General features: G+C 35.5%; 1 protein-coding gene and 1 long non-coding RNA gene across 2 annotated transcripts; one reads left to right on the forward strand and one right to left on the reverse strand.

Annotated features, from left to right (window-relative positions):
* Window positions 1-1,231: 1,231 nt before the first annotated feature.
* Window positions 1,232-2,790, reverse strand: LOC111899387 (uncharacterized). The gene is made up of 2 exons (XR_002852909.3): window positions 1,885-2,790; window positions 1,232-1,758 (listed from the first exon to the last, which is right to left on the reverse strand). It is a non-coding gene; the product is annotated as an uncharacterized LOC111899387 (long non-coding RNA).
* Window positions 2,791-20,079: 17,289 nt separating this feature from the next.
* LOC111899388 (B-box zinc finger protein 24) lies at window positions 20,080-21,557 on the forward strand. Its single transcript, XM_023895230.3, has 3 exons — window positions 20,080-20,453; window positions 20,541-20,864; window positions 20,954-21,557. Exons 1-3 carry the CDS (start codon window positions 20,271-20,273, stop codon window positions 21,173-21,175), a joined length of 729 nt encoding a protein of 242 aa, XP_023750998.1. The 5' UTR covers window positions 20,080-20,270; the 3' UTR covers window positions 21,176-21,557.
* The last annotated feature ends 509 nt before the right edge of the window (window positions 21,558-22,066 follow it).

Raw genomic sequence — 22,066 nt, forward strand, 5'->3', positions numbered from 1 at the left:
TTTGAGTTGAGACTTCATAACTGGTTCCCAACCTTGATAATAAACCCCTCATAACAGCTTGTGAGCAAACGTGATTATAATGCAAACATTCTGGGAGACTTTCTGATATACGGCTGATACTCCCAACCACCTTTAATTTTTCCCTTTATCTAAACCAGTTGATTGTGTCTCCCAACTTCCATTAATGCATCAATACCAAAAGTATCATACTCAGATGAAATCAACAATCAGGATCACTAGGCCCAAAGCCTATATCCGGAATACCCTTACAAGGTCCTCAGCATAGGTCTGGATTGCCACCGAGCCCTCAGCATGAGTCTGGAATGCCTTACCTGGCCCTCATCCCATGACTAGAATGCTCCCTCTATCACGTCGATCTTGTCGACATTACAAATTCTGTGACATCCCGAAATTTAGGGAAAAAAATTATAACCGACAAATTCACCGTGAATCTCGTGATAATCTGACTTATTGAGTTTAGTGCATCTAAGGTAAATAAATAATTTTATTTCAATTATTATATGATGTCAAACGATACCTTACTTCCAAATGTATAAAATGCCAACCGAATCAAACCGCTTAAACGACAACACTAATTAATGTGTTTGAAAAATTGAAATTTTACATTAAGCAGTTTTGAGCAAAACAAACATTAAAATATGATAGTACATGTTCCCCTGATTTCAAATATATAAATATCGTCCAAAACGGAGTTCGAAAATACGACCATTTTAATAATTCAAAACCAATATAATACTGTTTTTTTCTTAAAACCGATAAAACTGTTTTTATCCGTTGAGGGACTTGCACACCTTGAATGAAAATTCCGAAAACATTTTTGGACTTAGGCTATAGCAAAATATTTAATTTTATATTTGAAATATTTTTAGTAAGAATATTTATAAAAGTTGAAAAATCAGACGTTCTCAGATTTATTAATCGCGGAACCTTGAACTTTTGACGTCAATATAATTTCAATTGTTGGTAATGTATCCCGGAATTATATATATATATATATATATATATATATATATATATATATATATATATATATATATATATATATATATATATATATATATATATATCCAATCCGGTTGATGAAAATTTTAAAGGTGGAAATGACATAATATTTCTAAAATTAGTGCATATACTCACATATATAGAAACATACTTTTATAACAATTAAAAATGGTTATGGTTATAGTTTTTATAAAATATACATCATGTATAGCAAAGAAACATCAAATAACCACAATGTATATATGTGTACAATAATAATATTGTAACAACACTACATATATACATGTTTGAAATGTATAAATATGTATCTAAATACAAGAGTGATCAACTCCTACACTATACCATACCATCCATACATGAATTAGGACAATATACAAATACATCTAATACAAATAAATAAATAAATAATAAAGACAGCCAGGCACACTCAAAGTAAAAGAAACGTGTTTCCCTCTTCTAAATTGATACTGCAGTCAAACCCAAAAACACAATTTTCCTTCATCTGCTTCCTGTCAAACTCGAACAACAAAACCACACTTGCAACACTCCACTGATCACTCAAACAAGAGAAAGAAATACACTCAAAATAGATCACAATGTACTCCATATAGAGATTAATTTTTTTTTATCTATTTAGCTAATAAATTTAATCAAATGAAACAAACCCAATCCATATTCTTTTCTTTCTGCATCTTGTTTCCAGTAAGAACACTTGGTTCTTAAACTCGTGTCTACCTGCAACCAAGAAGAACCACAGTCTAATCACCATCATTCTTCTTCATTTCCAGTCAAATGATCCAACCAAACACACATTCGATTCTACCAAAATAAAATCAAAGCTGGAAAAAAAATTGTTCTTACCTTTCTTTCTTGATTTTCGGTCTGCTCCTTCGTTTTCTGCCAAGAACACCATCAGGTGTAAGCTATTTCCGATGAACAAGAGGGTAGCAACCCTTTCTGATTTACGTTGTGTGTTATCAACTTCACAACCTCAATCCAAACACACATCGATTCCCTATCAAACATCAACACCCAAAACATCCGATTTCCAACTATTTCTATCAAAACAATCAAAAAAAAAAAAAACAGGGGAGCTGCCGGAGCAGCCCCATCCACTCACCTCCACAGCCGCTGCTGCGGTGAGTTCCGACCACCACGTGACCTCCTTCGACTGTTGCTTTTCTTGTGATCTGATGATGCCGAAGACGAGGACCGAAGTCCCTCCCTCAGCCCCTCCTTGTGATTTTCTCAACCACCATTGGACCCCTTCGATTTCCGCTTCCGTTCTTGTTCCTTTTCGTGGTGGATCGAAAACCACCAAGGTCTTCCTATCGCTGGTCACGTTCATGCGTTCTTCTGCTTTTCTCGATCACAAGTATTGCTTCTCACAAGATTTCCTTCGCGATCCTTTCCTCGATCAAGCGATGATCGAAATCGAGTTATGAGACCGATTCCTTTGTGCCTTCGTGTTTCATTCGTGATTTTGCCCGATCAGACGAGCCTCCATCTCCTGTCTTCGCCTCTGCTTCCATTCGTATACCCCGTTCTTTTCTTTACCCGATCAAAACAAAATACGGGGAAATTTTATGTGCGTCTAAAAAGTTCTTTTCACAGTCATTTTAGATTTTTTGTTTTTTTTTTTTTGTTTTTTTTTTTGTTTTTTTTTTGTTTTGTTTTTTTTTTTTTTTTTTTGATAAAAGATAGTTTTAAAATGTATTTGGTTTATATTTTGATTTTTCAAAAGCTAAAAACCCAAATGTTGTAAAAAATCACAAATTCATGACTTTTCAAAAGCTTATTTTCGTTCTTATTAAAAAATTGTTTTAAAAGATCTTTTTGAAATACTCAAACATTTTTTTTTTTAACTTTTGAAAAAGCTAAAAGTTCTAAAGTCATTTTAAAAGATTTCTCATGTTGAAATGAAAAGAAAATAAAGAAAATCGATAATCTTGAGTTTCATTAAAGGAAGGAAGTAGAGAGAAGTGAAAATATCACTTTTCCTCCTATCTTTCCTTCCGATTTAGAAGGATTTAGAAAGAAAGAATAAAATAATTAATTTTCATTCCATTTCTTTTTAACTCGGGAACACAAAAGAAAATTTTGTTTTTTTTCCTTTATCTTCTTTTCTCTTCTGACTTTTTTTCTTTTGTTAAACTCGAAAACTATGCATAAATGAATTCATTTTATATAATGACAAAAATGCCCCCACTGGTAAACCCTTTATTCAAAATGGTTAATGTCATAATAACCCTTAAGCTTTCAAGATTTTATCGGTTTCACCCAAAGTTGAAATTTGTTTATGCCTCAAACTTGCATTAATTTGTTCGTTTTTAGCCCCTAGCTGGTTTTTACCTTCAAAGTCAGTCACCCTTAGCTGATTGGACGAAACTTTTGCTAAGTTGGATGTCACATGACAGAAACGCTGACATGTGTCTACAAGTGAAAAAAATAGAATTAATAAAGTGTGAGGGACTCGAACGTCGGTCTCCCACTTCTAAAGGGAGAGAATTAACCACTAAGTTGGAACGGTTCTTGTGGTTTATCATCTAACTTTATGTATTTAATATCTATTTTACTGGAACTTTTAAACAATAATAATAATAATAATAATAATAATAATAATAATGTTATTATTATTATTATTATTATTATTATTATTATTTATGAACATACATACATTTTAAAATACGATTTTAAATGTGTAATTATATTTTTAAAGATAAAAAATACGATTTAAAGATATAAATATATTTTAAAGGTATTTATATATTTAAAAAGTATGTAAACATTTAAAAATGCATTTATATATTTGAAAGCGTATGTATACCTATAAATACATATTTAAACATATAAAACTTTTTTATACATCTAAATATGTATCAAGACGTTTTTATATGTATTTAAACATATAAAAATATTTTTATACATATAATAATATACGAAGACGTTATATATGTATTTAAACATATAAAAATATTTTTTTTATTCATATGTATACAATTTTATAAAAACAAATATTTATATGGTACATATGTACAAATATTTTTGTGGTACATTTAACAATGTATTTATACATATGTACCATATAAATATTTGTTTTTTTATACGTTTTTGTAGCACCCCAAAAATCAAGACATAAAAAGTTTTTGTTTTTAGATTAATATCGTTAGAACACATCATTCCCATAAAAACCAAGGTAATTTAATTTGTAACATAGCATTGACAAATCAGAGTATTTAATAGAAAATGGAAACATGCGGTGTGTGCTCTGTAATCATCCCAAGTCTTTCCAATTGAAAACCAAAGTACATGAAACATAAACTGGAACCGTAAACACAAAGCTTAGTGAGTTTCCCAAAATACCACACAACATATAACCATAGATTCTCAAACGACATACATATAGTTCCCATGGGCTCCTCCATGGTCTTTATCTGATATGTCATGGGCTCTCCCATGGTCTTTACCTGGAATGTCATGGGCTCCCCCACATGGTCTGACATCCAAATGCCACGGGCTCCCCCTGGGGTCTTCCATGCAAGTATCACAGAGACAACTAGCATACCACATATCACAGAAACAACTAACATACCACATAACACATAATGGGCCAACATTGGTGCCTTCGACCCATGGATATCGTGAGAAGACTCACCTCGAATGCAGAAGCTTCCTGAAAGAAATCCCTAGCTGCTGCCCTGACAACTTCCCGACCATGCAACCCTCTACGTCTCGTGTTCATCCCAGCTACACCTCGCGTAACTATTTTTTCCTCGGTACGCACTGCATACCACCTTGGTACGCCCCGCGTACTAGGGTTTTCCCCCAAAACCCTAATTCTTCCGAAGGCTATAACTCACTCGATATAACCCCGATTTTGACCATTCATATATCCATAGGAATTTATCGAGATGCTCAACACTATTATCAATTCATACTCGCCATAAGATATACCGAACCAAAATCTACTTTCCATAAAAGCCCAAGCTGACAAATTAACGAAATACCCCTTTGACCCAAAAACTCAAACTGAATACCCGAGCAACCAAAATACATTAAACAACTCCAATTGGGTCCAAACCCCAATTCCTTGAGGATCCGAAGCCTGATAACACCCGATCCTTGATCTCCATCTTAAAAACAGAACAATTCAAGACAAGATGTTACAGTTTGTATACATATGAATTTGCCAAAAACGTCTTTATACATAATATATACATATGAATTGGAAAAAAAATGTCTTTATACATATGAATATGTATAAAACGTCTTGATATATTTTTATATATGTAAAAAGCTTTTTTATACGCTTAAATACGTATAAAAACATTTTGTTACATGTTTATATGTATAAAATGTTAGTAAGTTAATATCATCAATATTATTTAAGTTTAATAGGATTAAATTTGTTGACCAAAATTGATATTCTTGAATATTAAACAAGTTAGGATGGTGTAGGAGTGCACACTTGTTCAAGTGTTTCAAGATTCAAAGTACATTGTTATTTAAGGGTGAAGCCCTAAATGAACGGGGGTCCAGGGGCAGCGCCCCTGGATCCGTTTTATGACAGACATTGGTAGTTTTGATGATAGTTTGTAATTGTCTTGTGACAGTTTTCAGACAGGAATCATATAGTCGCTTTTGGTCATTTTCAGGTACATCTTCTTGAAGAACATTTTCACATACATTCTTTGATTTCGTTCTCTGAATTTCATCCAATTGAGTGTTCGATCTGTACCATTGAAATACTTCAATTTGATAGTGAATCGCGACTTTAAGAGAATCCAAGCAATCTGTTCATCCCTTATTTCTAACAAAAATTGAAGTATTCTATGATCATGGCAAGTGGTGATTCTGTGAAGGATATGACAAGCAAGTTTGACAAATTGAACAAGTTTGAAGGGTGAGAATTTCTTAGATGGCAGAAGAAGATGCACTTTCTCCTTACCACTCTGAAAGTGGTTTATGTTCTGAGTATACCCATGCCAGTCTTACCAGAATCTGTTGAAGATGAACCTTTGGAGGAAACAAGAAGGAGGTTAAAGTGGGAAAATGATGATTACATATGTTGTAGTCATATTCTCAATGGTATGTTTGACTCTCTTGTTGATATCTATCAAAATTTCAAATCTGCAAAAGAACTGTGGGATTCTCTTGAATCCAAATACATGGCTGAAGATGCTTCTAGCAAGAAGTTTCTTGTTAGTAACTTTATGGGTTACAAGATGATTGACTCCAAGCCTGTTATGGAACAATTTCATGATTTGTTAAGGATCCCGGGACAGTTTTCTCAACACAATCTGAAAATGGATGAAGCCATTTCTGTGGCTATGATCATTGACGAACTTCCCCCTTCCTGGAAATATTTTAAACATAATTTGAAACATAACAAAGAGGAATTAACTTTGACTCAACTTGGAATCCATTTACGGATTGAAGAGTCATTAAGGACTCAAGAACTTGATAACAATCCTAAAGGCAAGAACCAAGTTGGTTCCTCTTCTGTGAACTGATGGGTTTTAGCCATAAGAACTTTCCTATGTGCGCATGCAAAACCCTAATGCTAGGATCTAGGCTTTCTAATTAAACATGCTTTGAATCTAAGACTTCTAATGACTATTTAGGTGTAATAACAATATTGAAACAGATCTAGAATCATACCTTTGAGTTCCTTGTTGATCTTGTTGTCTTGGAGCTTCTAGAGTCACAATTGTCACTCCTCTAATGGCCTACAAACACCAATAGCAAGGAAGATGATTTGGGAGAGAGGAGAGGGGAGGAAATCGGCCAGGGTTCTCTTACTTTAGGTGAAGTGCAGATTTCCCTTAGCCATAGGGTCTATTTATACTTGTAGACTCCTTAAGGGTTACAACCTAAACCCTAATTGGATAATCTTCTCTTAAGGCTATCCAAATCCATTCCATAGATAACCCCTTGGACGATTTTGAAGCTATCCTAGCTTCTAGAATCCGTCCATTATATATCTATATGGATTTACAGTCTAAAGTTTAACTATCAAACAATTGACAGTTTATACCCTCTTATTTAATTAATCTCTTTAAGTCACCAAATTAATTCCAATTAATTCTATGACTTATATTAATCAAATAACAATATATTATTCTTTATATTATTCCCATAATATATAAATAATATTTACTCTCTCTTAATAAATCATCCTATCAAGTTGCTATAGTGAAGGCAACCCAAAAGGACCATGCACAACCGGGTCAAATACTTGCCTAATATAGTTGCAGCCTTAGACACTATTCCAACAGTCTCCCACTTGGATAAGTCTAGTAACTATATGCACAAGTACAATTCGGTTTGCAATCGTAGCTCTCAAAGACGCTGTCAAACTCTGATCTAATCAATCTTGTCCTTAAGATAAGGGATCGTACAGTCCTCTATTAGATATCATGCTGACAATTCTATGGAATGTTTAGTCAAGCATTTAGGTTTCTCGATCTCTGATTTATTCGACATAGAACTTAATCGAACACATCAATTTAGTTCTGACTGGACCCAGCACATAAGTCAAATCAAATCATCGAGCGGCCGAGATATCGCTTTTACCTTCTTAGATAAAAGTTATAGATGAACTTCGACTTATATGCATTTACTTATTCATTAACTAACTATACACAACAATGTGTTTTATAACACCGAGTTACTGATGCGTTTTCGCATTATCAATGTACAATCAATTAACAAATAACAAACCATATATCTAGGTTTTAAGACTATATGATATTATCGTCTTGCGATCACCCTTTTATATCATATTCCATAAGGGGATTCCAGCAAGCGCGAGTTTGTTCCAATGCTCAAAACTAGTTCATAAGCACTCATGAACATTGCAGCAACCCTTTGCTATGTCTAACACCATTCAGACAATCTACACGACAATCTTCATTCATAGCTACTTCCAACATATGAACGATTGTGGACAATTTGAACAATTCGATTATTCCTAATAAACTCAATTATTCTGGAAGTCAAAACATGCAAAGTGAAACAATAGTTAAACAATTAACATAAGACAGTAACATTACTCATAAATAAAACTCCTTTATTTAATCATCAAATGTTAATTAAACTTATCTATTACACGTTTCTAATACTATTTAATCTATGCTAATATCATCCTTCAGCCCAATACTCCTAGCATGCTGCAAGTGCTTAACCCTACTCAGTCCCTTCGTAAGCGGATCTGCTGGGTTATCTTCTGATGATATCCTCTTCACTACGAGTTTTCCTTCTTCTACACGATGTCTAATGAAGTGATATTTTCTGTCGATATGTCTTGATCTACCATGATCCATCGGTTCCTTGGTCAAGGCAACCGCTCCATCGTTATCACAGAAAATCTCCATGGGCTCCTTTATGGAAAGTACAACTCCAAGATCACCGATGAAGTTCTTTAGCCATATTGCCTCCTTCGACGCTTCGCTCGCTGCAATGTACTCTGATTCGCACGTTGAATCAGCTACGGTTTCCTGCTTGGAACTCTTCCATGTCACTGCTCCTCCATTTAGGGTAAAGACCCAACCCGACTGCGAACGGTGGTTGTCCCTGTCGGTCTGAAAACTGGCGTCACTATACCCTCGCACCTTCAAGTCATCACTCCCTCCGAGGACTAAGAACCATTCTTTCGTCCTCCGAAGGTACTTAAGGATATTCTTCACCGCAATCCAATGTGCTCTGCCAGGATTCCCTTGATATCTGCTAACCATGCTCAAAGCGAAGGCTACATCAGGGCGAGTACAAGTCATAGCGTACATGATTGAGCCAACTGCGGAAGCGTATGGTACTCAGCTCATTTCTGCTATCTCAGCTTCGGTACTCAGACTTTGAGTCTTACTCAACTTGGCATTACTTTGTATCGGTAGTTCTCCCTTCTTCGAGTTTTCCATACTAAATCGTTTTAGTACTTTATCCAAGTAAGTATTCTGACTAAGTCCAATTAGTCTCCTACTTCTTTCTCTTACTATCCTTATTCCCAAAATGTAAGAAGCCTCTCCGAGGTCCTTCATAGCGAAGCACTTCCCGAGCCAGGACTTAACCTCCTGCAGAGTCGGGATGTCGTTTCCTATGAGTAATATGTCATCGACATATAGAATGAGGAAGCTTACTATACTCCCACTGGCTTTGAAATATACACATGATTCGTCTTCGCTTCGTACAAATCCAAACTCTTTGACTTTCTCATCGAAGCAAAGATTCCATTTGCGAGACGTTTGCTTAAGTCCATAGATGGACTTCTCAAGCTTACACACTCTATTCGGATGCTTTGGATCCACAAACCCCTCTGGCTGAGCCATGTAAACATCCTCAGCCAACTTTCCGTTAAGGAAAGCGGTCTTGACATCCATTTGCCAAATCTCATAATCATGAAATGCGGCAATTGCTAACATCACTCTAATAGATTTTATCTTCGCAACTGGTGAGAAGGTCTCATCATAGTCAACTCCGGGAGTTTGAGTAAAGCCCTTCGCGACCAATCGCGCTTTATATGTGTGTACATTTCCATCCACGTCGGTCTTCTTCTTGAAGATCCATTTGCACCCAACGGTCTTACGTCCGGGCACATAATCAACCAAATTCGAAACTTGGTTGTCATACATGGATTTGATCTCGCTGTCCATTGCCTCTTTCCACTTCGCAGACTTCGGGCCTGCCATGGCTTCCTTATAGCTATTAGGTTCATCAAGATTTAGTAGTGTACCATCACTAATATACGTGTCCCCTTCGGTAGTAATATGAAAACCATAAAACTGGGGATGAACTCTAACTCTATCGGAACGTCTAAGAGGTAAGGACTCGTCAATAGGTTCAACCGGAGTTTCCTCCTCGGGTTGAGCGCCAGCGGTAGAGGTTCCTTCATCTATCGACTCTTGAATCTCTTCAAGCTCGATTTGCCTCCCACTGTCTCCTTGGCCTATGAGTTCTCGCTCTTGGAAAACTCCTCTCCTCGCAACAAAGACAACATTGTCCTTCAGTCTATAGAAGAGATATCCAAAGGATGTCTGCGGGTAGCCGATGAAAATACATCGCTCACTACGAGGTTCGAGCTTGTCGTGAGTATCTCGTCTTACGAAAGCCTCGCAGCCCCAAACCTTGATATGTGCCAACGAGGGAGCTTTTCCCTGTCCACATCTCGTGAGGTGTTTTGGCAACCTTCTTAGTAAGGACTCAGTTAAGGATATGGGCGGCAGTCTCTAAGGCATACCCCCAAAAAGAGATAGGTAATGAAGCACGACTCATCATAGAGCGAACCATATCCAATAAGGTTCGATTACGCTTTTCTGCCACACCATTCAACTGCGGTGTCTTAAGAGGCGTCAATTGTGAAACTATTCCACACTCCTTGAGATAATCGTGGAATTCAAGACTTAGGTACTCTCCTCCTCGATCGGATCGAAGCATCTTGATTTTCCTGCCCAATTGATTCTCCACTTCATTCTTGAACTCTTTGAGTTTTTCAAAGGTTTCTGACTTTTGCTTGATTAAATAGATATACCCATATCTACTATAATCATCGGTAAAGGTCACGTAGAAGTGGTTCCCATCCTTCGTGGTTGATCTAAACGGTCTACATACATCAGTATGTATTAAGTCCAATAGACCATCACCCCTTTCACATGTACTCGTGAAGGGTGACTTAGTCATCTTTCCAAGTAAACAAGACTCGCATGTGTCATCTTCCCTAAGGTCGAATGACTCCAACACTCCATCCTTTTGGAGTTGGGCTATGCGTTTCTTGTTGACATGTCCAAGACGATAATGCCACAAGGATGCCTTATCCATACTAGTGGAAGAATCTATATTCAAAACATCATTTCCTAAGTTATCAACAATCATAACAGTTTCATAAATTCCATTACATGGTATAGCTTCAAAGTAAAAGACACCATTTAGATAAGCCAAAATAGAACCATTCTCATTATTAAAAGAAAATCTAAAACCTTGTCTATATAAACCATGAAATGAAATGATGTTTCTAGCCATTTCTGGCGAATAGCAACAATTGTTCAAATCTAAACACAAATTATTCCTAAGCACTAAAGAATACACTCCAATCTTGGTCACAGGCGACGATCTTCTGTTCCCCATGATTAGATTGATTCTTCCTTGCTCCACATCCCTACTTCTTCTTAGTCCTTGCACATTAGAACAAATGTGGTAACCACAACCGGTATCAAGAACTCAAGAAATAGCATGATTAGAATCGTTAGATTTAATTGTGTATATACCTACGAAAGATGGCTTGATCTTTCCTTCCTTGATGGCTTGCAGGTACTCTGGGCAGCTTCTCTTCCAATGTGCTATCTTGTGGCAGTGGTGGCACTCTGCCTCCTTCGGGTTAGGACAGGGCTTAGCGGGATCAACTTTGGTCCCACTAGAAGAGGCACCATCTCGGGCTTTAACCTTGCGATAGTTCTTAGACGAAGTCTTCCTCTTCTTTCCCTTTCCTTGACCAATAGCCAAGACAGGAGCAGCAGGTGGATTGGGAGTTGGTGCAACAGACTTGTATTTGAAGTTGCTTTCAGCGACCCTCAAGAAACCTTGGAGTTTGCTTAGGGTGACCTCCTCTTTGTTCATGTGGTAGGTCATCCTAAATTGATTGTACATCGGAGGCAAAGAGTGAAGCACCATGTCGATCACCAAGTCTTCTCCAAAGTCAACATTTAACTTGGTAAGGCGGTCGACATAACTTTGCATCTTTTGCAGGTGCACGGTAAGAGATTCTCCATGACCCATCTTAGCGGAAATCATGTTGGTGAAAATCTCATAACGCTTTTGTCTCGCGTTCTGGTGGTATCTCTCCAATAAGTCTTGATGCATCTCGTACGGGTACATGTCCTCGTAGGACTTTTGGAATTCGGAGTTCATGGTGGCAATCATGATGCAATGTACCTTTGTTGCATCTCGCTCATGAGTTTCAAAAGCGGTGATTTCAGCCGGAGTAGCAATTTCAGGGTTGATCTTCTCGAGCTTCTCATCGAGGACATACTCCTTATCCTCATAGCGAGCAATGGTGCGAACGTATCTTATCCATTCGCTAAAGTTCGTTCCATCGAAGGTGACCTTTTGGCAAAGGCTCATCAACGTGAAAGAACTAGCAGCAGCGTTGTTAGCGTTCGACATCTACAAATAGAAAGGACAAAGATAGATTAGAATAAGAATCCCTAATTATCACCCAATAAGAAAAATTAGGTCTAGGATCCAACAATAACATTTACATACTAGAAAAGGGATGCCGTAATCTAACATGCAAATAAATTGAAGGTAAGTGAATGACGATTCACTAATTCTCCACCACAAAGCCTAACTATTAGTCCTAAATGTTTTTGAGAACTCCTAGGTTCGGATGAGATTCATTGAAACTATTCAATGGCATGTTTAAATCTCGATATGCCCCTCTTGTTTGTGACTGGGATACCGAGGATCACAAAGCGGGTGTGAATTACCATGCAAATTCACATGGTGCCTTTATTGTAACGATCACCTATTCGATGTGTCGGTAAACCACACACGCTCCATCGAACTATGATAAACAATGAATCACCCTTTGCCACCTTTGCTTAGAACCAATTAGGGTGCCGGTAAACCACACACGCTCCACTAACTTCATAGCAAGGGTGCAAAGTGTAATTTCATGGGATTGCATCAATTCACTTTTCCTAAAGTAACTAAGATTGGGAAATTTTAAAATATGTGTAGTTACTTTGTATTACTTATTATACTCTTAATGAGAGGATGAGGTTTCCCTATCCTACCCGTTCGGCTAACGACCCTCCACCAATCAAGCAAGTGGTGGGTGTGAGTGTACACCCATTAAGCGCCATTTTATAGGCCGCAACCTTATACCCACCTTATAGATCGGCTTCGTGAATGAGGCCTACTAGCGGTAAGACTAGCATTTAGTTATATATATATATATATATATATATATATATATATATATATATATATATATATATATATATATTATTCTAGTAATATCATATTAGTATAGGGTTGTATTTTAAACCTTTTAAAATCTAGGGTTTGAAATTTAAATTGTCTAAATTAAAACTTTTAATCACAAAATATAAATTTCAAAACTTGAGGGCAAGTTTTAAACATTTAAAACATGGAGGATCAAATAACAAATAATTCCAATTAACAATTAATATCCTAATTATCTATATTTGATTTTATTCAAGATTTCTTTTTAAGATAATTACCAAAATAATCAAAATAATTAATTAATTATCATATAAGGATATTAAATATTTTATTAGTTGATAAATATCTTTAATTAGATCAAGATTATAGTCATATATATCAAAAAATCGGATTTTGGTTGATCTAATATGATTAAGGTAAGTTACCATAAGATAATTATGAAGAAATCCCGAATCTGGTCATTCCTGACGCTTGGACTCGCCGAGTGCACAAAGGGACTCGCCGAGTCAGGCCAACTCGCCGAGTCCACTTTGGAACTCGCCGAGTCCATGACTCAGAAACACAAAAATCAAAATTTGCAGTTATGTTCAATACAAACAAGCAACAATTTAATGAAAACCAAGCTAGGCTCTGATACCACTGATGGGTTTTAGCCATAAGAACTTTCCTATGTGCGCATGCAAAACCCTAATGTTTGGATCTAGGCTTTCTAATTAAACATGCTTTGAATCCAAGACTTCTAATGACTATTTAGGTGTAATAACAATATTGAAACAGATCTAGAATCATACCTTTGAGTTCCTTGTTGATCTTGTTGTCTTGGCCTACAAACACCAATAGCAAGGATGATGAGTTGGGAGAGAGGAGAGGGGAGGAAATCGGCCAGGGTTCTCTTACTTTAGGTGAAGTGCAGATTTCCCTTAGCCATAGGGTCTATTTATACTTGTAGACTCCTTAAGGGTTACAACCTAAACCCTAATTGGATAATCTTCTCTTAAGGCTATCCAAATCCATTCCATAGATAACCCCTTGGACGATTTTGAAGCTATCCTAGCTTCTAGAATCTGTCCATTATATATCTATATGGATTTACAGTCTAAAGTTTAACTATCAAACAATTGACAGTTTATACCCTCTTATTTAATTAATCTCTTTAAGTCACCAAATTAATTCCAATTAATTCTATGACTTATATTAATCAAATAACAATATATTATTCTTTATATTATTCCCATAATATATAAATAATATTTACTCTCTCTTAATAAATCATCCTATCAAGTTGCTATAGTGAAGGCAACCCAAAAGGACCATGCACAACCGGGTCAAATACTTGCCTAATATAGTTGCAGCCTTAGACACTATTCCAACATGAACATGGTGGAAAGAGAAAGTTCAAAGAATGCCAAGAAGTCTAATGGAAAAAGGAAGTTTAAAGAAAAGGATGACAAGTCTTCAAACAATAAGGCTAAGTTGGTTTGTTGGAATTGTAACAAACCGGGTCACTTCAAGAAAGATTGTCGTCTTCGCAAAGTGAACAAGGATGGTGTTGGACCAACTGGATCCAAGGATCCAGAAAAGCAACAAGGTCAGATTTCTGTTTCCATGCAGAATTCTAAATATGTTCAGAATTATATTTCTGTGATTTCTGAAGCATTTTATGTACATGATGATGATGTTTCATGGTAGGTTGATTCAGGAGCAACAAGCCATATGTGTAAAGATCTTCGTTGGTTCAAGGAATGTCAACCAATTGAAGATGGATCTGTGGTGAAAATGGGAAATGTTGCAGCTGAACCAATCAAGGGTTTAGGATATGTTTTACTTTACTTTACTTCTGGAAAGTGTTTATGTCTGAACAATGTTTTATATGTACCAGGGATTCGAAAGAATCTTGTGTCTGAAATTGTTTTAAATAATTGTGGTTACAAACAAGCATTAGAAAGTGTCAAGTATATCTTGTCAAGACATGGTTCTTTTATGGGTTTCGGATATGTATGTAATGGAGTGATTAGGCTTAATATTAATTATCCTAGTTATGATAACTCTGTTTGCATGGCTTCTTCTAGTACTAGCAATAACTTTAATAAATCTTATTTGTGGCATGCAAGACTAGGACACATTCATTACACAAGATTAAAAGACATGTCAAAAATGATTTTAATTCCTGCTTTTGATATAAACAATGAAAAATGTAAAACATGCATGTTAACTAAAATCACAAGACAACCTTTCAAAGATGTTGTTAGGGAAAGCAAGGTGTTGGAACTTATACATAGTGATTTATGTGATTTCCATGCAACACCTTCCCTTGGAAACAAAAAGTATGTTGTTACTTTAATTGATGATGCATCTGGATATTGTTATGTCTATTTGATACATTCTAATGATGAATCACTTGATAAATTTAAAATTTATAAACAACAAGTTGAGCTTCATAATAATGAATTAATAAAAGTCTTGCGTACTAATAGAGGTGTTGAGTATTATGATCTAATTTACTTTGAATCAACTAGAATAATACATCAAACCATAGCTCCTTATACACCGCAACAAAATGGTGTAGTTGAAAGGAAGAATATGACTTTGAAAGAAATGGTTAATTCCATGTTGTCCTATTCTGGATTAAGTGAAGGTTTTTAGGGTGAGGCATTGTTAATTGCATGTTATATTTTGATTAGAACTCCAAACAAAAGGAGTAAGAATATTCCTTATGAAATTTGGTGTAAAAGTTACCAAATTTGTGTTATCTCAAAGTTTGGGGTTGTTGACCAATTATGAGGCTCATTGAACCCAAAAAGAAAACATTGAGTGAAAGAGGTATAGATTGTATGTTTACTGGATATGCTGAGCATTCCAAAGCTTATAGATTCTATGTTTTAGAATCTAATGACTCCGTGTTTGTGAACACTGTTATAAAGTCAAGAGATGCTATCTTTGATGATGAAAAATTTACTTCTATACCTATACCAAGGGACATGATTCAACAATCTTTCAGCAAGAACACAACTCAAGCTGAAGATGCTTCTGGTGGTACAAATTATGCGCCTGAACTTAGAAAAAGTGCTAGAGCTAGAAAAGCTAAATCTTTTGGATCTGAATTTCAACTATATTTAGTTGAAGGAACAAGGGATGAGACCATGTCTCAACATCAATATTGTTATAATATTGAGGAGGATCCAAAGACTTTCGATGAAGCTATGGCTTCTAAGGATGTTTATTTGTGGAAAGAGGCAATTCACGATGAAATTAATTCTATCATGCATAACAATACTTGGGTATTGTCTGATTTACCTCTTGGTTGCAAGGCATTAGGATGTAAATGGATCCTCAAAAGAAAAATGAAGGTGGATGGCACAATTGATAAGTATAAAGCCAGATTGGTTATCCAAGGCTTTAAACAAAAGGAATGCATTGATTTCTTTGTTACTTATGCTCCCGTTGCTAGAATTTCCACTATTAGATTATTTTTAGCTCTTGCAGCTATGCATAATCTCGTGATTCACCAAATGGATGTGGAAACTGCATTCTTGAATGATGACTTAGATGAGGAAATATACATGAAACAACTTGAAGGGTTTGTGATGCCTAGAAATGAACACAAAGTGTGCAAGTTGAAGAAATCATTATATGGTTTGAAACAAGCACCAAAACAATGGCATCAAAAATTTGATGATGTTGTCTTGTCTAATGGTTTTGCATTAAACCAAGCTGACAAGTGTGTTTATAGCAAATTTGATACTTCTGGTACAGTAGTTATGATTTGTCTATATGTGGATGATATGTTGATTTTTGATACGGATTTAGAAGAAGTTGATAAAACCAAGAAATTCTTATCATCTAGTTTTGAAATGAAAGGCCTGAGGAAGGCTAAGGTAATTCTTGGTAAAAGAATTAAACAAGGAAACAATAAGATTTCAATTTCTCAATCTCATTACATTGAGAAGATATTGAAAAAGTTTAACATTGAGAATTGTTCTCCTGTTAGCACTCCTATAGATTCTAGTCTAAAGCTTCTACCTAATAAATGATCTCCAGTGTCTCAACTGGAATATTCAAGAGCTATTGGTTGTCTAATGTATGGCATGATCAGTACTAGGCCTGATATAGCATATGTTGTGGGAAGGCTTAGTAGATATACTAGTAATCCTAGTACACATCATTGGCAAGTTGTCAGTAGAATATTCAAGTACTTGAAAGGGACCATAAATTCTGGTTACCTTTTAGTGAATATCCTTTTGTTTTGGAAGGTTATTCTAATGTCAGCTGGATTAACAACTTAGAGGATCACTCCTGTACAAGTGGTTGGGTGTTTCTTCTTGGAGGAGGTGCCATTTCTTGGGCATCCAAGAAATAGACTTGTATTACTAACTCAATCATGGAATTTGAGTTTGTTGCGTTGTCTGCTGCTGGTAAAGAAGTTGAGTGGCTAAGGAATTTGATTTATGAAATTCCATTATGGCCCAAACCGATATCTACCATTTCTATCAGGTGTGATAGTACTGCAACTTTGGCTAAGGCTTATAGTCAAGTAAACAATGAAAAGTCTATACATTTAGGTGTTACATATAGCATGATTCGTGAGCTCATCATGACTGGTATGATATTTGTGGAGTTTGTAAGAACTCAGTTGAATTTGGTCGATCATCTAACCAAAGGGTTAGCAGGAGATCTTGTGCACAAGGCGGATGTAGGGATGGGTTTAAAGTCCACTTAAAATCTTTTATAATGAGATACCCAATTCCCATCTAATGTAATATTAGATGTTGAGTTCAATGTGGATAGCTTGGTATCTGAAGAATGGAACACATATAGTCGTCATCCCAAGGTACGTGTTTAGTATTGCAAGTTAAGGAGGTTGGAATTTTATTTCTTAATAGTTCTTTGAAAATTTACATTTGTAGGTGCAAGAACAAAAGAACTACATATATAAGCATGAAGTTTAGCTGCTTCAAGAAGTTGGGACTTGACTTTGATATGCTTATTGAAGGATGGGTCACAAGCTAGTAAAATATAGTATCAAGTTAGAAATTATGAGAATGTAAACTGGTGTGTGTATTATCTTCATGTATTCACTTTGAATAGAAAGGGTTCAATCCTTAGTGACACCCAAATATTCGAATATTTGGATTGAGTAATATACTAATGTGAAATTCAATCGTCATGACATTTCATTTATGCATCAGTTTGTTGTTGTTTATGTTTTGCTTTGAGTTTAATCAGGTTACACTTAAATGGGGGAGGTTTGTTGGTAATTTAATATCATCAATATTATTTTAGTGTAATAGGATTAAATTTGTTGACCAAAAGTGATATTGTTGAATATTAAACAAGTTAGGATGGTGTAGGAATGCACACTTGTTCAAGTTTTTCAAGATTCAAAGTACACTATTATTTAGGTGTGAAGCCCCTAAATGAACGGGGGTCTGAGGGTTGCGCCCCTGGGAGCGGGGTCCAAGGGGCAAATCCCCTGGCTGGGGTCTTTATTTGGGTTACGTTGTTATATTAAAAAATGCATCAAAAATCCAATTTTAGAAAGTTGACCCTTTTTTCCCTAAGATCCGTTCTATGACAGGTATTGGTAGTTTTGATGACAGTTTGTAACTGTCTTGTGACAGTTTTCAGACATGAATCATATAACTGTTTTTGGTCTTTTTCTGGTACATCTTCTTGAAGAACATTTTCACATACATTCTCTGATTTCGTTCTCTGAATTTCATCCAATTGAGTGTTCGATATGTACCATCAAAATACTTCAATTTGATAGTGAATCACGACTTTCAGAGAATCCAAACAATATGTTCATCCTCTATTTCTAACATAAAAAAGTTTTATACGTTTAATATGTATTTAATGGTACATACACTTTCAAATAATAATAATAATAATAATAATGATAATAATAATAATAATAATTATTATTATGATTATCATTATTGTTATTATTTAATAATAATAATAATTATTATTATCATTATTATTATTATTATTACTGTTTCAAAGTTCCAGTAAAATAGATATTAAATACATAAAGTTAGTTCATTCTCTCCCTTTGGAAGTGGACTCGGGTTCGAGTCCCTCAAGCTCCATTTATTATGTTTATTTTTCACTTGTACACACATGTCAGCATTTTTGTCGTGACGTGGCATCCAACTCAACAAAAGTTTCGTCCAATCAGCTAAGGGTGACCGGCTTTGAAGGTAAAAACCGGTTAGGGGCTAAAAACGAACAAATTAATGCAAGTTTGAAGCATAAACACACATAAATTTCAACTTTGAATCAAATCGACAAAATCTTGAAAACCTAAAGGTTATTATAACATTAACCATGTTTTAAAAGCAAATATTAAGTGGTTAACACAATACCTTCCTTCGTTAGAGTAAGAAAACCCTAATTGAGTTTGTCTTCTTAGAGGTGCTGACAGACGTGGCATTTCATACATGAAAGGTAAACACTCGGCTTTTGAAAGTCAATGACCACCTAAATAAAATTACCGGCACACCCCCTTCATCTCTTACAAAATGGTTTAAATGAACAAGATTTTATGACTTCAGGGATCTAGAGTACAAATAATTAAAGTGAGGGACCTTATTAATTTTTTTTTCTCTAAAAGATCACATTAGCCCTTAAAAAATACTATAACAAATACTTCTTTAATTGTTTATAATTAAAAAAAGTTGCATTTTCAATAAAAAAAAAATTAAAAGTTTCATTTTGTTTTGTTGGAACCGTGTTACCGACACCTTGAATCCTCATCATCCACTAGATATATGTACGTAACACCATTTCATATACGCCAAAAACATTTTTTTTCCAAAAACATGCATGTCCCGTGTATGAAAAATACTCCTCCCCTAAAATTCGAAAAAAAAAAATATCAAATTTCATGGTTCTTGAAGTCATTTTCTAGTGCTAAATTATTAATATTTTGGAAATTAATACAAAGCAAATGGATTGAAAGTTTGGTCCACATATAAATTCACAACCTAAAATAATTCATGGCCACGACAATCGAATATTCATTCCTAGCCATGCAAATTCCTACCAAAGGGGCCCATATCTACTCCCAGTTGTGAGTTGTCTTCATCTCTATCTTGCATTTGATCCTCCTCCTTATCTTCTTCATCTCTCACCCAATCCCATCTCTCTCCAAAATTTTAGGGTTTCCTCCAAAATCTAGTCTGCTTTACTAACACTAGAACCAAAATTCTAGTTGTTTTCTTGCATTAGATCATCAAATTTCATGCAGATCTGCGCTAGATATTGAAATTGTTTTTATTGTGTTGCAGAAGATGAAGATTCAGTGTGACGTATGTGAGAAAGCTCCGGCGACTTTGATCTGTTGTGCTGATGAAGCGGCGTTGTGTGCAACATGCGATACTGAAGTTCACGCAGCTAATAAACTTGCAAGCAAACACCAGAGGCTCCTCCTCCAAACGCTTTCAAATAAGCTTCCTCGCTGTGATATTTGCCAAGTAACTTCTTTAACTCCATTCTCGTGTTTTTTGGAACTTCGTTTTTATTCGTATTTGAGTTAATCGATCTGCGATTGATTGTTGTAGGAGAAAACGGCATTTATTTTCTGTGTAGAGGATAGAGCTCTGTTCTGTCGCGACTGTGATGAACCGATTCATTCAGCCGGTAGCCTTGCTGCCAACCACCAGCGTTTCTTAGCTACCGGAATCCGGGTAGCTCTTAGTTCTAGTTCCTCCCATGAGCCGGAGAAGAGCCACCACGAACCACCACCACCACCGTCCTGTAAGAACATCGCCGTCCCACAGGTCGTTCCCATGAAAGTACCGACACATCCAGTTTCTGGATACAGTTCCCCGTCGTGGGCCGTCGATGACCTGCTACAGTTTTCCGATTTTGAATCCTCCGATAAGGTATAACAATACTATATATTCAGTATTCACATATCAAAGTTGTTTAATACTTGTTAGAGATATTGAAAACGTATTTCGTTGGTGTGCAGAAAGAACCAATGGAATTCGGATCGCTCGAGTGGTTGAGTGACTATGGCGTTTTTGGTGATGAAGCTGCCGAAGTTCCTCAGCTTCCGGCATCACAGTCGATCAACGCCACCTCGTACAGACAAACCAAGTTCTACGTGCCAAATAACAAGAAACCAAGATACGAGATTTTGAACAACGAGGAAGATGATGATGAACACTTCACTGTTCCTGATCTTGGTTAGACTCGAAAGTAAGCTGAGCTTATCATACGATATCAATATCAATCTCGATATTCTGCAAGGAAAAAGTATTCTTTTGGTCGTCGTATTGTTAAACAAATGCGTTTTGATCATTGCACTCGTGAAATTATCTATCAAGTCATGAAGTTTTATAGATGAATGACTAAAATGTAATTGTTTATAAATAATATGAGGACCAAATGAATAATTGTTTTCCATATTATGTGTAACTGAGAATGAGATTCTATAATCTTTATATTATCGCTTTATAGTGTTGCTCTTGGAAAATTAGAATCATATGTCCTATTTGTATGTTATGTATTATATCTTTTGGAGAAAAAAGTGAGAAATTTAATTCAGAGGAAAAAATGGAAGTGTTTGTTGATGTTTTGTTCATTGATTAAAGTCATGATTTAATAGGCTACACAGCCTTCACATGTGGAACTTATGATGATATTAAATGCATCTTGATACGTATAGGTGAAGCAAGACAAAAGTTTTCACATTATAGTTTTGTCCATCTACTTTTAGAGAACAAACATATGAATATATAAATTATATTGGGTAAAGACATAGCAGAAATTTACCGACATATGTTGCTTTAACATGTACATTGTGAACACTTTGGGAGGTGAGACACGTTCTAAACTTGTTAAATCCGACGGGTTCGATCTTAGTTGTCTGCTAATTGTTTGCAACTCTCGGAAAACATGGTTTTTTTTTGTTATCGTTAACCATGTAAGGTTACTATGGGTATATATACATACCAAATATATACAATGTTTTTAGGGTTACTATGGGTATATATACATACCAAATATATACAATGTTTTTAGGGTTACTATGGGTATATATATATACCAAATATATACAATGTTTTTAGGGTTCCTACTT

This window comes from Lactuca sativa, chromosome 1 (genome assembly GCF_002870075.4).
Source record: "Lactuca sativa cultivar Salinas chromosome 1, Lsat_Salinas_v11, whole genome shotgun sequence".
Taxonomy (NCBI): Eukaryota; Viridiplantae; Streptophyta; class Magnoliopsida; order Asterales; family Asteraceae; genus Lactuca; species Lactuca sativa.